The 18,200-nt window shown below is 37.4% G+C and overlaps 1 protein-coding gene across 2 annotated transcripts in view; it reads right to left on the reverse strand.

Annotated features, from left to right (window-relative positions):
* OXA1L (OXA1L mitochondrial inner membrane protein) overlaps positions 1 to 18,200 on the reverse strand; it is a 133,986-nt gene that overhangs the window by 110,552 nt on the left and 5,234 nt on the right. For both annotated transcript variants that reach the window (XM_067159753.2, XM_067159752.2), the window contains exon 2: positions 5,186 to 5,648. In XM_067159753.2, coding sequence (XP_067015854.2) covers positions 5,186 to 5,648 — 463 coding nt within the window. The remainder of the gene's footprint in view (positions 1 to 5,185; positions 5,649 to 18,200) is intronic.

Consider the following 18,200-nt stretch of genomic DNA (forward strand, 5'->3'; position numbering starts at 1 on the left):
GAAATTTTCTTGTGAGGCACAACTGGTGGGATTTCAGCAGGACATATCAGATCAATTGGATTCAGGAGGCCAGTTAGATTGCATAGCCATAGATCTTTTCAAAGCCTTTGATAGAGTGGAACATGGAATATTATTAAAGAAATTGGAGGGAATAGGATTGGACATAAGGGTTACACGTTGGGTAAAAACATTTCTAAATTCAAGGGTTCAGAAAGTCAAAGTAGGAATTAACGTATCGCAGGAAGAGAAAGTTTAGAAGGGAATTGCACAGGGTAGTATAATCGGTCCGCTACTTTTCTTAATATACGTAAATGATTTAGGGAACAATATAACATCAAAAATAAGATTGTATGCAGATGACATAATTGTTTATAGGGAAATAAATACCATTGAGGATTGTTCAGAATTACAAAGGGACCTTGAGAGTATCCAACAATGGGTTGAAGAGAATAACATGAAGGTTAATGGAGGCAAATCAACTGTTACAACATTTACAAACAGGAGTTTTTAAAACTGAATTTGAATATACTTTGGATGGGGTAGTTATCCCAAAAGATGGCAAGTGCAAATACTTAGGTATAAGATTTGAAAGTAATTTGCACTGGAAGGGTCATGTGGATGACATTGTTGGGAAAGCATACAGATTGTTACATGTCATAATGAAGCTACTTAAAGGATGCAACAAAGAATTAAAAGAGAAAAGTTACTTAAGTATGGTTCGTCCATTATTGGAATATGCAAACAGTGTTTGGGATCCTCACCAAGAATACCTAATAAAAGAAATAGATAGTGTGCAGAGGAAAGCAGCAAGATTTGTAACAGGGGATTTCAGGAGAAAGAGTAGTGTGTCAGAAATGTTAAAGAAACTAGGGTGGGAAACTTTAAGTAAGAGAAGGGAGAAAACTAGACTTATAGGTTTACATAGAGCCTATACAGGAGAAGCAGCATGGGGAGATATCCGTGAGAGGCTTCAGTTGGAAAATAATTATATCGGCAGGACTGACCACAAATATAAAATTAGAAGGAATTCTAGCAGAAGCAGTTGGGGTAAATTTTCTTTAATTGGGAAGGGTGTGAAGGAGTGGAACAGTTTACCAGGGGTAGTGTTTGATCCTTTTCCAAAATCTGTACAGATATTCAAGAAGAGAATAAACAGCAACAGAGAAAATAAATGAAATGTTAAGAGGGCATTCGACCAGTGCAGGTTAATGTAAATGAAAAAGGTGTGTGAATAAATTAATTCCATCCCCTGGTCTAAGGAGTTTGGACAGCCAAAGTAGGGGACTGCCTGTAGGGGTGAAGTACAGTGGGGACTTTGAGGGCCCTGGGACCGCTACGGTAGCTGTGAAGGCCCTTCAGGAACTCTGAAAAGTGGTGGTAAAAGGGGCTCTGGTTAAGACGCAGCAGGTCGTTATACTACTTAGGTTCCAGAATGGGTAAAGAAAAGAAAAAGTAAATAAATGCAATGTAAATTTTAATCTTATACCAGTTGTACAGTATCATTTGAAGTAATTCCACATACTGTATATCAGATGACTATATTTGTAAGTAACACAGGAGATATTATAAGCAGAATTTTGTAAACAATGTAAATTAATTAAGGATGAGCTGTGTGTTTAATAGAAAAAATTGTTTGCGTAAATTATATAATATTGTATTATAGGAAAATTTTATTCTCTTGTTAATTTAATATTTAGTGCTTGACAATAATGTATTTTAGTGTACCATTTGCCACCGAGATAAACACCTCATTTGCAAATAAAGAGATTTTGATTTGATTTGATGTTGCTGTGAAACATGTGAAGAATATAAAGTGCTTCTTCGTGAACAAGGAGGAGACTCGACAAAAAGAGAAAACATTGAAAGGAGTGTGGGAGAATGTAGAGGCAATTCTCAACATATGAGCATGCCATCACTTCAGGAGCTATGATCACAAAAGCATCCTTGCCTCTGCAACTTCTCAAAGTGAAATTGGTTAAGGTAGACATTTGCATAATTTAAGCAATGGAGAAAGTATACATCACAAATATAGAGAAAGAAAAGTAGTTCAAGCAGCTCAGAAGATTACTTGACAAGTAATGTTCAAGAAACAAGAAAGACAAAGAATGCAGACATTTACACAGACTTGGAAGGTGAAACAGACACTATGGTTGGCCCATTACGCAAAGAAGACATTGGTGTTGGTTTATTTTTTGTCATGGTGGGAAGAAAGAGTGATAAAAAAAAAATGACTATTGTTACGTTGGAATCTGCCAAGGACTTGTAGATGAAAATAGTGATGTTCAAATCCTCTTCTTAAAATCTTGTGGAGAAAAAATATTCAAGACAAATGAAAGTGCTGAAAGTAAAGTTAGATTTGATCAGCTGATTGGAAAACTGTCTACTCCTGTTATGAAGGTTAAAGAACAATGTAGAGTTGTTTATGAATTTAGTTCCAAAGTCAGTATTCATGAAGCTAAAGAAGAAAGGACCTTTTGGTGATAAATCCATGAATAAACATATTATGCTCTAAAATATAAGTTGTATCAAAGTAAAGCCTACCTACTATTGGTTGATTGTTATTTTTTCCTAATTTTTACATTCTAATTTCTCAATTTGTATTCAATATGGTCTTTTGTAGTTATTATAATTCTATGCTTATTTAATTTAACTTTTTAGAAAAATATATTCAATAAAAGTTGAGGTTTTGTATTCTCAACTGCACTGTGTAATATCTGTTACATTTGATTTAACACCCGTGACGTTAAGATAGAATTTTTACTATAAAATTCACTGAATTTAAAAATATTCTGTTTGGCTCATTGATATAGTTATAATTTCAGCAATTTATGTATAGTTAAAAAAAATGCAACTGTTAAATTCACAGAGTTTGGCCTATGTAGTCATGCCAGAATGCTTGTCCTTATTATGCAACACTTGTTACACCATATTTTCCATTATAATGGATATAACATCAAATAACTACCAGTTTAATTTAGTGTAAAATAAAAATACAAGATAAGGAAATGCTTTTGAGGCAGTCTGATAATAATATTAACACAATAAGTAAAATGATATATTGTCACTGCCGGGACAAAACCTCCTATGTGAAATATTTTAGCTTAGAACTTTGACCGGTAAGGTTCTGTCATCTAAGGTGCAATATTGTGTGAATATTGTCAAGGCATTCTTGCTCTTCATAACGTATGTGCTGCGGGTCAGTATATCTCAAAAAATATTATCACATAGGAGGTTTTGCCTTGGCAACGACGATATAACTTTGAATTCATACAAGTGTAACACCCATTACCATGCAATGCCTGATAACAGAAACAGGAAGGCAATGCCTACGAACAACTGTGTGTGAAGATGGGAAAAATCAAACATCTTGGTGGAATGAAGGAATACCGGGCGAGTTGGTCATGCGGTTAGAGGCGCGTGGCTGTGAGCTTGCCTCTGGGAGATAGTGTGTTTGAATCCCACTGTCGGCAGCCCTGAAGATGGTTTTCCGTGGTTTCCCATTTTCACACCAGGCAAATGCTGGGACTGTACCTTAATTAAGGCCACAGCCGCTTCCTTCCAACTCCTAGCCTTTCCTATCCCATCGTCACCATAAGACCTATCTGTGTCAGTGCGACGTAAAGCCACTAGCAAAAATAATTTTTTTTAAAATGAAGAGATAAGAGCAGCTTGTAAACATTAAAGGAAGGCATATCGGAAATGGCTGCAAATGAGGACTGATGCAGACAGGGAACTGTAGACAGATGAAAGAAATAGACTGAAACAAATAATTGTTGAAACCAAGAAGAAATCATAAGAAGATTTTGATAATAACCTGGAAAAGCTAGGTTAAGTGGCCAGGAAACCTTTCTGAACAGTAATAAAAATTCTTGGAAAGGGAAGGAAAAAAGCAAATGAATACTGTTTTGGTTAAATCAGATGAACTCATATCAGTTGCCAGGGAATTATGGGATAGATGGAAGGAATATTTTGAAAATCTTGTCAATGTGAAAGGAAATCTTTCTGCTGACATCGTGAACAACCGACCTCAAGGGGAGGAGGACAATGTCATTGAAATCATGCTTGAGGACGTCGAAAGGATAGTAAATAAACTTCACTGTCATAAAGCAGCAGGAATAAATGAAATTAGACCTGAAAGGTGAAATGTAGTGGGAATGCAGGGATGAAATGGCTTCTTAGAGTAGTAATAAGTGCGTTTGGCAACGTCGCCCGGGAGCTTTGTTACAAAAATGAAACATGCTTGTGTTGGATAGTTACCGAGGACATACAACTGACGCCGTAAAAGATATGAGGAGGAAAGGAAAAACCGATCTTGCGATAATTTCCGGAGGACACTTCTATTCTACAACCATTGGATGTGTGCGTGAACAGGCCTTTCAAAAAACTGCAATGAAACAGTTGTACAGTGAATGGATGTCTGATGGTGATCATGTGTTAACACCAACCGGACGAGTAAAGAGGCCTGAAGTGGAATTAATATGCAGCTGGATCAAGACCGCACGGGCGCGCCTTTGCAACGATCTAGTGTCCAAAAGCTTTAAGAAATGTGGAATTTCAAATTCAGTGGACAGTAGTGAGGACGACTATTTGTGGAAAGATGCCAGCGACGAAAGTTCCTATGGTGAAACGATTTTTGTGATGATTTTATTAATTGTAAGCTGTTTGAATTTATATTTGTGGTATATTTGAAGAAAATTAAATAGGTATGTAAGTTATTTGATTTTTTATTCTTTTCCGTATTTTGCCATCTCAAATTTAGGGTGCGGGTTTTATTTGATGCCGGGTGGTATTCGGGATTATACGGTATATTTTTAAAATGACAGCATTATTCTGTTCTTAAACCACTGGTAGGGAATCTCATTATTTAAGCCAAGTCTGAATGATCAAAGACCTTCATAACAATGGCTACTAGAGTTGCATCCTAAGGATGACACTGTTTCTGAAAGCTATGCTGAAGTAAGTTCTTTAATTGTAATTGATTACATATAGCAAGGCTATTAACCTATAACTTTCACGCCGAAGATCTGTGTCCCATGAGGCAATGACATTTTAAATTTATCCTGTCTGGAATATTAACAAATGGCAAAGTAGCTACAGAAATAGACTTCACCTATTACCAACCTTTATATGTAGAATCTAAAAAAAAAAAAAAAAAAAGAAAAGAAAAAAGAAAACCTGAACTCACCTAAAGCTATTGCTCCCCACCATGGCATATCACAAGTCACATGAAGAAATTCCAAACACTGCTCCACCATTCCCACAGGAGTCCAACCTCCAAGGCCCAAACTGGCAAAGCTTGGCTCCCCAACAGTCTGAACAACATCCACTACAGTGTCCAAGGGTAAAGCTGAAGAGTCTGCTGTAATTCCACTGGGAACAACATTTTGAGCAAGTGGTGCCTCAACAATTTTATCAGGTACGGATGTTGCAATTCCTTGCTCAGTCAAGTTAACAACATTCTGCGAGGATTCTACAGCGCTTGTGCTTGACAATCTTGACAAGGCAATTGCTTGTACTGTTGCTGTATTTCTATTGCATAAGCAGAGTCTACTGAATTTGGTTCCTTGGATCTCATGAAAAGCATTTCTGACTCCAGCATGACTGTATCGAATTTGTTGAATGAAATATTTTTTCATGTCACCATCATACTAGAAGATGAAAAACAATAATCAATAGAAATGTACATGTTAAAAGAAAAGAACATTTATACAGTAAGCATACTGGTGAATTTTGGGCATGAATGAATGAAGCCTGTAAGTTAAAACTGTTTTATATGATATGCTGATAGGTAGTCCAGTCGTATACATATTACAGTAAAGGGTGGAAAGAAAAGTCCATTAGACACTCGACATCGTACAATGACGTCATGTAAAAGAACTTGTGACACAACTGATGTTTACCTGAAAAAATTCATTAAAACTCAACCATATACACCCAAGAGAGATCTGGTTTACTCTATCATCCAGTAAGCTCAGAATAAAGAATGTTAACAATCACGAACAGGCAGCCAGATGGTATCAAATTAAAATGTCTGCACATGGTAGCTGAGGCCATACAATTATAAATAATATACCATAAATAAAGTAGTAGTAGTAGTAGTAGTAGTAGTAGTAGTAGTAGTAGTAGTAGTACAGGGTGATCAAATATGCTTTACTCCTGTACACTATTTTTTTTTTTTTACTATGGGCATGCGCACACTCATTTTCTGCATGCCAGTCAAGGTCAGTAACAGGAAGGTAAACCGTACAACAGCAACACAAACAATTTTAAGTTCATTGTTTACTAAACTGTGAAAGGAAATGTTGAAACTGTCTGCCTTCGTTCACCACACGCTTTTGGCATATAGTTAGGAAATTATTCATCACTCACTACAGTTCATATTGAGGAATCCCAGCTATCTCCTGTTCTTGTGTGGTGTATGGATTGTCTTGTACACAGCATTTTTAAAATTTCCTCCAGAGATACAGGCAGATAAATCAGGAAACCAAGGGAGCTACAAATCCTTACTAATAACTCTGTTCTGTGGAAACATTTAGTGAATTTCTCTCATGAAATTATTCGCAGTGTGATCAGTGGCAGGGTCGTGATGAAAAAAAATGCAAAATCATGTTCTCTGTTAGTTTATCTATCTATATATGTAAAATAACATGTCCTGACCGATTCATCATCGCCAAGCTAAACTACTGGACATAAAAAAATGAAATTTTGGTGTAGGTGCTTACTACAAAAGGATTCTTAGATATTCCATCGAAACAGAGGTCAAAAGACGGGTGAACTTGTAAAATGGTATTTAGAATCTCCTTTATAAATCCACCGAAAAGGGATCAAAAGAAATGAAAAAGCAGGCAAATTTTTAAAATGAGTATATCTACAAAATATCTCAAAAACTTAACATATTACAGACATAAAAAATGGTATTTGGAATCTCCTTTAAAAATAAAGAAACATGCAATTCTTTGTTTTTGGAAAACCCACTCAAGGGGGCAAAAATAATTGAAAATTACAGACATAACAATTGGTGTTTGGAATCTCCTTTAAAAATAAAGAAATGTATTTCTTTTAATTTTTGGAAAAATCCACTTCGGAGGAGGTGGTGGGGGGGCGAAGAAGTGAATTAATTGAGGATACTTATATCTCAAAAACTTAAGATGTTACAGATGTGAAAATTGGTATTTGGAATCTTCTTTAAAAATATAAGTATTTTCTTGTTTTTGGAAAATCCACTTAACAGGTGAATTTTTAAAATGAGTATATCTACAGTATATCTCGAGAACTGAACACACTGAGCAAGTTGGCAATGTGGTTAGGAGCACTCAGCTGTGAGCTTGCATTCAGGAGATAGTGGGTTTGAATCCGACTGTCGGCAGCCCTGAAGATGGTTTTCCATTGTTTCCCATTTTCACACTAGGCAATGCTGGCACTGTACCTTAATTAAGGCCGCAGCCACAGTATATCTCGAGAACTTAACACACCGAGCAAGTTGGCAATGTGGTTAGGAGCGCACAGCTGTGAGCTTGCATTCGGGAGATAGTGAGTTTGAATTCCCACTGTTGGCAGCCCTGAAGATGGTTTTCCATGGTTTCCCATTTTCACACTAGGCAAATGCTGGGCCTGCACCTTAATTAAGGCCATGGCTGCTTCCTTCCCATTCCTTGCCCTTTCCTATCCCATCGCTGCCATAAGGCCTATCTGTGTCGGTGTGACATAAACCAAGTTGAAAAAAAAAAACATTGTTTGTTGGGGTTTTTTTTTTCTTTTCAGAAAAGCCATGGAATGGGAGTGAAAGGAAGTGAAAGAGGAATTGAATTCTTTTTATGAAGATACGTATATCTCAAGAACTGAAGATGTTACAAACTTGAAAATTGGTACTTAAAATCTCCTTTACAAATAAAAAAACATGTATTTTTTTGTTTTTAGGAAATCCACTAAAGGGGGTGACAATTGAAAAAGGCAAGTTTTAAAAATGAGTATATCTCAAGTACACATGTTGCAGACGTGAACATTGGTATTTGGAATCTCCTTTAATAATAAGAGAATATGTATTTTTTTGTTTTAAGAAAAGTAATGTTAATAGGGGTGTAAAGAAGTTAAAAAGGAGCTGAATTCTTTTTATGAGGATACCTATAACTCAAAGACTGAAGATGTTACAGACATGAAGGTTAGTATTTGGAATCTCCTTTAAAAATAAACAAATTTTCTTTTTGGATAATCCACTTGGGGGGTGTGAGGAGGGGAGAAATACTGAAAAAGGGGTTGAATTTTTTGGGAATACTTATATCTAAAAAAGTGAAGATGTTACAGATGTGGAAATTAGTATTTGGAATCTCTTTTAAAAATAAGCACATCTTTTTTGTTTTTGACTTGAGAGAGAACTGTTTCTCACATGTACAGTTCTATGTCACATGTTCCAGAGTTAGCTCTGCCAGTAGCCTCGTCATCTTCGCCTTAAAAGGCAATGTCACAAACATGGTTTACAAAGGGGTACTGGGGTAAATGAAACTCAAATTTTCAGTGAGTTTTTATACTTTAGGGATTTACAGATGTCTTAGTGCAGTACAAAGGAATCATTATTTTTATCAAATTACTAAATCCACGGGAACGAAGCCGCAGTTAACAGCTAGTTCTCTGATAAAGGGGATTAGTATGGTAATCACATGAGTAAGAGAACCAAGGTATTCTAAAAAAAAATGATCCAATGATTTTGCTGGCACTTTATACACCAATTTTTGCGTCACGGAGGGGCACTTCATGTACGAAGTCTGGTTTAACTGAACTCCAGTAATGACTGTTTAGTGTACACATATACCATAATCATGGAGATGGAACAAGGCCTCGTCCAAGAAGAATATTAAATGTGGGTTCTATTTGTCCATTGTAAACATTTTCCAAATTCTACTCACAAAATGTGTCTACATACAGGGTCACCTGATTGAGAGCATGTGCCACAGTTATTTTATATGACTTTAGTTAGTGTAATAATTTAGTAGCCTTCCGCATAGATCCATATAAAATTCCCACTTGTACAAGACGAACAATTGATAATATAGGAAAATTAACCTGACAATGACCAACGTCATATCATTTTTCTTCGGTAAGAATCCTATGCTGCTTTTTTGGTTTCTTAGGTTGGATACTCCCAGTTTCCTGAATTTGTTACACAGACTGTTAAATGACTTGGAATATCTACTATCCAAGAAGCTTTCTTGAAACAATCCTTTAAATTCACAAGCCATAATACCCTTTATTAATAATTACATAATTAAGGAAAGAACAAAACAAACACTTGGGAACAGCTGAAATATGACTGCAACATCAATTACGTGTACAAGGTCAGCTAGGAGGGATGAGTGCACACACAAAACAAAGGCCAGAATCAAAACATGTGATGGCATGCCGTGCCATCCCCTTCCCGCACGCAGCGAATGAGCAGAGAATTTGCCCATAGAAAAAACACTGCATGTGCCAGAGTAAAGCACATCTGACCACTCTGTAGTAGTACCAAATATACCAAGCTTACTGTACATACCTTACTTTTAAAACACTCCACTAGCATAATGTCATATTTGATGTCTTCCCTTACAAACATCCTGCTTACTGCCATTTTCTAAAATAATTAGCCATGTCCCATAGCTGTTTATATACAAGAGTGTGCTAAAAGAATGTTGTAATTGCAGATAATAAATAACATTATTGGATTTACATCCTTCTAACCTCTTTTATGATTTCCAGATGAAGTTCAGGCAATAGAGACCACAATCAATCGATCAATCAATCAATCAATCAATCAATCAATCAATCAATCAATCAATCAATCAATCAATCAATCAATAAATCAATCAATCAATCAATCAATCACTACTGATCTGCATTTAGGGCAGTCGCCCAAGTGGCAGATTCCTTATCTGTTGTTTTCCTAGCCTTTTCTTAAATGATCACAAAGAAATTGGAAAATTATTGAACATTTCCCTTGGTAAGTTATTCCAATCCCTAACTCCCCTTCCTATAAACGAATATTTGCCCCAATTTGTCCTCTTGAATTCCAACTTTATCTTCATACTGTGATCTTTCCTACTTTTAAAGACACCACTCAAATTTATTCGTCTACTGATGTCCTCCCACGCCATCTCTCCTCTGATAGCTCGGAACATACCATTTAATCGAGCAGCTTGTCTCCTTTCTCCCAAATCTTCCCAGCCCGAACTTTGCAACATTTTTGTAATACTACTCTTTTGTCGGAAATCACCCAGAACAAATCGAGCTGCTTTTCTTTGGATTTTTTTTTTCCAGTTCTTGAATCAAGTAATCCTGGTGAGGGTCCCATACACTGGAACCATACTCTAGTTGGGGTCTTACCAGAGACTCATATGCCCTCTCCTTTATATACTTACTACAACCCCTAAATACCCTCATAACCATGTGCAGAGATCTGTACCCTTTATTAACAATCATATTTATGTGATTACCCCAATGAAGGTCTTTTCTTATATTAACACCTAGGTACTTACAATGATCCCCAAAAGGAACTTTCACCCCATCAACGCAGTAATTAAAACTGAGAGGACTTTTCCTATTTGTGAAACTCACGGCCTGACTTTTATCCCCGTTCATCATCATACCATTGCCTACTGTCCATCTCACAACATTATCAAGGTCATTTTGCAGTTGCTCACAATCTTGTAAATACCGGGCGAGTTGGCCGTGCGCGTAGAGGCGCGCGACTGTGAGCTTGCATCCGGGAGATAGTAGGTTCGAATCCCACTATCGGCAGCCCTGAAGATGGTTTTCCGTGGTTTCCCATTTTCACACCAGGCAAATGCTGGGGCTGTACCTTAATTAAGGCCACGGCCGCTTCCTTCCAACTCCTAGGCCTTTCCTATCCCATCGTCGCCATAAGACCTATCTGTGTCGGTGCGACGTAAAGCCCCTAGCAAAAAAAAAAAAATCTTGTAAATTATTTATTACTCTGTACAGAATAACATCATCTGCAAACAGCCTTATCTTTGATTCCACTTCTTTGCACATATCATTGATATATATAAGAAAACATAAAGGTCCAATAATACTGCCTTGAGGAATTCCCCTCTTAATTATTACAGGGTCAGATAAAGCTTCGCCTACTCTAATTCTCTGAGTTCTATTTTCTAGAAATATAGCCACCCATTCAGTCACTCTTTTTTCTAGTCCAATCACACTCATTTTTGCCAGTAGTCTTCCATGATCTACCCTATCAAATGCCTTAGATAGGTCAATCGCAATACAGTCCATTTGGCCTCCTGAACCCAGGATATCTGCTATATCTTGCTGAAATCCTGCAAGCTGAGCTTCAGTCGAATAACCTTTCCTAAACCCTTCTGTCAAACCAGTTATTAATTTCGCAAACATGTCTATATAGGGACCTTACCTAGAAAAATTAATGGTAATTCTGGAAACTGGCTGGGTCGCTGAATCTGAATGTTTTAATTTCCTACCAAAAATCTCCACCGTGCTGCAAGCCCCCCCCCACCCCTCAGATGTGAATTTAAAATAAACTGTCACAAATAATCATTAAGGAGCTTCTCTGCTCTGTTTGTTGGCTCATTCTTTACTTGACTTACATATTGAATTCTCTGTTCCTCAATTTCAATGCGACTCTTTATATTAAAGAACTTTCTTTCATTGTTCTATTATCCAATCCTGATGACTACGTACCTACACGAGACACTTCCTGTAACAGAAGTGCTCCGAGATCAGGATTGAAAATCAGACATATATTTTTGTTTTCTCTCAAGGCTTAGGGACACATTCATTTTCCCACAATTTCTGTAAGGGCTTGGAGGACCTGCACCTTACGGGCACTGTCTACTTGGGGACTGTTTATTGTTTAATGTACTTGATTTCACCTTCCAGAGTAAGAGGTAGTGTCAAGTGTTGCCAGCAAATCAGAACATGACAATAACCTCCACACTCCTCCTTTCTGTTTTAAAAGGCGCATTAAGTTACACAACTTGGCATAAGCTCCACAACCTCTGAGCAGAAGTTCATCATCATGATACCACACTCTAATTCGAGGCTTGTATTTCTGTGGAACAATCAAAGTTTGCAAGTTTCCTTTTGCAAACAGTTCACATAAGCTGATGAAAGAATTACCTCGTAGAAGTCCACCTTTTCAATACAATTTGTGATTTATTAGAAATCAACAGAAATCAAAACCGATGTAACATAATGGAATAACGGGACATGTTTCCCCTAAATATATTAGGCATCTTCCACCGTGTTGTCTTAATACTAAAATGAAAATGGTTAATTAGTCCTTAGGCTATACATAAAACACTACATAAAATGGCTTGTGACATTGAATGAACTATCACAAAAATGAACACTTAAGTGCACTGACATTTGTTGATAAAATAATGCTTTTGTTGTGATCGTCTTTGACAATTAATATTTAAAAACACTCAGGTAAACTTGTAAACATATTTCACAAACTTATAACTTTGTTGGAAAAAAAAAAAAAAAATGCTACTGTTGATCATGTTTGTAATTGTAACATTTTAAATTACAAAGCTATGATATCATAGTAGCTGGGCATTATTTATAAACATCGTGAAGATGGAGCAGGCCTGTGTGGACAGAGTAGAAGAGGGGACTTTGAGAGAAGATTCTTTCTGTGGCTAGATATATTTTAATAAAAGAAGAGTCCTGTTATGGTGGGGGAATAGTCTGAAACAAAAAAAGAATGGAAAATACCTTAGCTCTAAGGCTCTAGGCCAAAATGTGTGTGGTTGGGGGGACATGACAGAAGACTAAGAGTTAACGTTAAACTTACCCACTTGACGTCCTCACTCTACTGCCGACTACTCAGTTGCTACACTCTGTTGCTCTGGCCATGGCCAAGGCTGCGCGTCTAGTATTCTATCTGTTGTGCGAAGACGGGTAGGCTGGAGAGGGGAATGGAGGAAGGAGAAGGAGGCCTGTCGGTGACAGAGAGGGGTTATCTGTGATTTGAGAAGAATTCTCACTTAACTTAAATTTGTTTATAAAATGTGGAAACAGTTCCATAGAGAGGGCTGAGTGATGTCGTTCAAGTGTAGTCACAGTTACCAAGGCGATCGATGTAAATATAGATATTTTCGTACTCGTTCATTAACCTGCCCATTTTTAATCTCTTTAAAATCGTTAGATCCTGTTCTATGGTAGTATAAGTATGGCCTGCTTCCCTCATGTGGATACTCACTGCTGAAAATCTTTGGTGTTAGCGCTGAAATTCTCTAAGTACCTGGTGAAAAAGCTTCTTCCAGTCTGTCCAACACAGGAAACTTGGCACTGAGAACAAGTGAGCTTATAAATCTCTGATCCAGAAAAGAGACCTTTTTACAGGATTGACTGTGTGATTTAAGAATAGGCTCTGGTTTGTGTTATTAGTAGTAAATGAAGCACTATTTTTTAAATCCATTGGAAAATTGGTGTATACTAGGACTGTTGTAAGTAAAGGTGGCGTATTTGGTCTTTTTTTTTTTGGGGGGGTTTGTTAGGGGTCAACCTAGAAACTTGTTTTTGTTCTACTTTATTAATAATTTTGTTAACCATGTTTGGTTTATAGCCATTAAACTTAGCAATATTCCGCATGAACTGCAACTCATTATTATGGTCCTTGCATGAAAGGGGGAGTTTGAAAGCTTGGTATATTAGCCTCTAATACGACACTCCTTTCTGGGTGAAATTGTTTTTTTTATTGCAACCGGTGAAAACATTGGTTTTCTAAAGATTTGATAACTAAAGCAATCTACTTTATGTGTAATAGTTACATCTAAGAAATTTATGGTACCATTCTCTTCATCTCCTACAGTAAATTTTATTTTTTGATCCACAGAATTAAGAAACTGTAACATGTTGCAACTGCTATTGTGGCATTGATCTATGACCACAAAAGTGTCATAGACGTAGCAGGTCCAGAGCTCTAAACCTGGTATTTTACTAATAATTTTGCTATGTTCTAGATGGTCTAGGTGCATGTAAGATAAGATACCTGAGGCTGGTGCCCTCATAGGTAGACCGTCTTGCTGATATATTTTTTGGTTAAACATAAAGAAGTTATTGAGAATGAAGTTTAGATTTCTTAAGAATTCATCTATTTCCATCTTACTGAGAAGACTTTGTCTCTAAGTTGTCTTGGATTATTTTAATGGTTTCTTCTGGTGGAATGTTAGAATACATGTTTGAAATGTCAAAAGAACACATAATGTGGTTCGGTGTAACCTTGAACTTTTGTAATTTGTCACAGAAATCTACAGAATATTTTAAAGGGACACAGTTGTTGAAGTGATAATGTCTTTTGAGGAAATTATGTACATATTGAGAAGTCTGTAGGTAACCTAGTATTCATACTGATAAACTTTTTTGATTCTTGCTCATTTAGCAAGAACGTCGAGTTCTTTAAAAAAGACTTAGGATTCCACTGTATATGGGTTGTAGCATCTTTTTCTACTAGTGAAAAAGAATCATCATTAAAAACACGCCTCTGTCTTCTTTGTCAATGATGATTGTAGTGTGACTTTTATCGGCACTGATGACTATGATATAGATGTTGATTCCCATAGGGAACCTGAAATATTTGTCCCGAATTAGTAAATTTATAATACCAATATAAATGGTCTGTTATTGAACATTATAAATTTTTCAGCTAACTCATTCCTGGTTGCCAGCGTTTCACCCCATGAGCCCAGCTTGGCACACTCTTGTCTAATAAACCTGGCCACTCCGCATAGCTTTGCATCACATGCCACTGCAGCTAAATCACAGCTGGATATCTGCTACATAGACATTTTGAAACCTTTTGATTCTGTAGACCATACTCTGTTGCTCCATAAACTCTCCGAACAATTTAATATACATGGCAGTCTTCTGACCCTTCTTGCTGGCTTCCTACATAACCGTTGGCAGAGAGTGGTAATATCAGGCACTTCATCCTCATGGTTACCAGTCACCTCCGGTGTCCCACAAGGCAGTACTCTTGGCCCCTTGCTGTTTTCCTTGTTTATGGATGATCTGCCATCCGAACTCAACGAAACAGCGAATAGCCTACTATTTGCTGAATGCAAGATATTTAGGGAGATCATGAATCCAGCAGATGCAGCTCTGTTACAGTCCTCACTTCATGCCCTCTGGTGCCATACTTGGAAACTTATCTCCAATCCACAAAAATGCAGCCACATGACCATAACAATATGTAAATGTCCTCTACCGACATCATATTATCTACTCGACAAGCCCGTCACTGTAGTTACGCAACAGTGTGACCTAGGTGTAATATTCGATACAAAATTACAATTTAAGACTCACACAGAAACATATACAACGAAGGCTATGAAATTGCTAGGCATTGTCTACAGCTTCACAGAAATTTCTGACCCCATTGCTCTTTGTCACTTCTTCCTAAACTACTGCTCTCCGATTTGGACAACAGCCTCCCCCTCCAATACTAACCAGTTAGAGTAGTGTCCTCCTTTGCCGCAATTGTACGGAACAGAAACCCCAAGCTCAGAAATCTGTCTACGCAGCAGGTATTTAGGGCAATAAATGTGTCACTGCTGCACATCAGGTGACAGGTAGCTGACCTAAGTTTCCTCCACGGGATCTTAAATGGGCATTGCTGCTTGGAACATCTTGTTTCACTCTTCTCTCTCCATGTTCCTTCCCGCTCCACCAGAACCAAAGATCTTCTCCACATTCCTCATACTCGGCACTCAATACTTCAACGATTTTTCCTAATCTGCCTCCCAACACTCTTTAACAATATTAATAGGAGACAAGAGCTTGATATAGCATCAAATAAAAGCATATTCGAGAGGGGTGTAAATAGTTTCTTAAAGATAAGTTGATGTGAAGGGATTACGCCGTCATCTTGACCCATGACGACTTGACTATGAACATGGACATTCTCATGGTTTTTGATTTGGACAGTTGCTCTTAGTAGACTTTGTACCTGATATTGTTATATTTTATTGTGAAAGTTTACATTTGTTAATTAGTCTGTTGACAGTGCAAGTGAAATTTGCTCAGTGTAGCTGTATCTTGTGCTTCGTGAATAATAATTAAATAATTATTTCACAGAATGCAAGACGTTAGGATATCATCAACATATCTTAACATGGGCTGGAACCAAAGTTTGCAAGGAAAAAGACATTAAGTCTATTTTGTGTTCAATCAATCAATCAATCAATCAATCAATCAATCAATCAATCAATCAATCAATCAATCAATCAATCAATCAATCAATCAATCAATCAATCAATTAATCAATCAATCAATCAATCAATCAATGATCTGCATTTAGGGCAGAAAACCAGTTTCGTGTATTGAACAGGTGGACCCTCAAATTGCACTTGCTCATCATAAACAGTAATTTTCATTTCATTTCATCATAACAATGAAATTTATTACTTATAATAAAAACATACCACTTAGTCGAGCACCTCGTCTCCTTTCTCCCAAGTCTTGCCAGCCTAAACTTAACAACATTTTCGTAATGCTACTCTTTTGTCAGAAATCACCCAGAACAAATCGAGCTGCTTTTCTTTGGATTTTTTTCCAGTTCTCAAATTAAGGAATCTTGGTGAGGGTCCCAAACACTGGAATCGTACTCAGGATCTTACCAGAAACTTACATGCCCTCTCCTTTACATTCTTACTACAACCCCTCAATACCCTCCTAACCATGCGCAGAGATTTGAACCCTTTATTTACAATCCTGTTTATGTTATTACCCCAATGAATATCTTTCCTTATATTAATACCCAGGTACTTAGATTGATCCCCATAAGGAACATTCACCCAATCAACGCAGTAATTATAACCGAGAGGACTTTTCCTATTAATGGAACACACAACCTGACTTTTAACCTCGTTTATCATCATACCATTGCCTACTGTCCATCTCACAACATTGTCGAGGTCTTTTTGCAGTTGCTCACAATCTTGTAACTTACTTAACTTATCACTCTATACAATATAACATGCGTAACAAGCCTCATCTCTGATTCCAGTTCTTTACTCATATCACATATATACAAGAAAACATAAAGGTCCTTGAGTCACTGCTTAATGGTTACAAGATCAGATAATGCTTCACCTACTCTAATTCTCTTAGTTCTATTTTCTAGAAATATAGCCACCCATTCAGTCGCCCTTTTGTCTAGTCTCATTTTTGCCAGTAGTCTTCCACGATCTACTCTATCAAATTTCTTAGATAAGTACAGTCCGTGTAACCTCCTGAATCTAAAATATCTGCTATATTTTGCTGGAATCTTACAAATTGAGCTTTAGTGGAACAACCTTTCCTAAACCTAAACTGCCTTCTATCGAACCAGTTATTAATTTTGCAAACATTTATACTATAATCAGAAATAATGCTTTCCCAAAGTTTAAATGTAACACGTCAAACAGACTAGCATGTAATTTTAATAATAATAATGTTATTGGCTTTACGTCCCACTAACTACGTTTACAGTTTTTGGAAATGGCGAGGTGCCAGAATTTAGTCCCGCAGGAGTTCTTTTCCGTGCCAATAAATCTACCGACATGAGGCTGACGTATTTGAGCACCTTCAAATACCACCAGACTGAGCCAGGATCGAACCTGCCAAGTTGGGGTCAAGAGGCCAACGCCTCAATCATCTGAGCCACTCAGCCCAGCACCTGCAATTTTTGGCCGGCCCCGGGGTGTAGGGGTAGCGCGCTTCCCTCTTACCCGGAGGCCCCGGGTTCGATTCCCGGCCAGGTCAGCGATTTTTACCTGGACCTGAGGGCTGGTTCGAGGTCCACTCAGCCTACGTGATTAGAATTGAGGAGCTATCTGACGGTGAGATAGAGGCCCCGGTCTAAAAAGCCAAGAATAAAGGCCGAGAGGATTCGTCGTGCTGACCACACGACACCGCGTAATCTGCAGGCCTTCGAGCTGAGCAGCGGTCGCTTGGTAGGCCAAGGCCCTTCAAGGGCTGTAGTGCCATGGGAAAAAAAAATGTTCAACAACCTTTCCTTTGTACACAGGGGCTACTGTAGCAACTCTCCATTTATTTGGTATAGTTCCTTCATGAAAACAGTAATCAAATAAATACTTCAAATATGGTACTATATCCCAACCCATTGTCTTTTGTATATCCCTAGAAATTTTACCAATTTCAGCTGCTTTTCTAGTTTTCAACATTTGTATCTTATTGTAAATGTA

Source organism: Anabrus simplex, chromosome 1 (assembly GCF_040414725.1).
Source record: "Anabrus simplex isolate iqAnaSimp1 chromosome 1, ASM4041472v1, whole genome shotgun sequence".
NCBI lineage: Eukaryota > Metazoa > Arthropoda > Insecta > Orthoptera > Tettigoniidae > Anabrus > Anabrus simplex.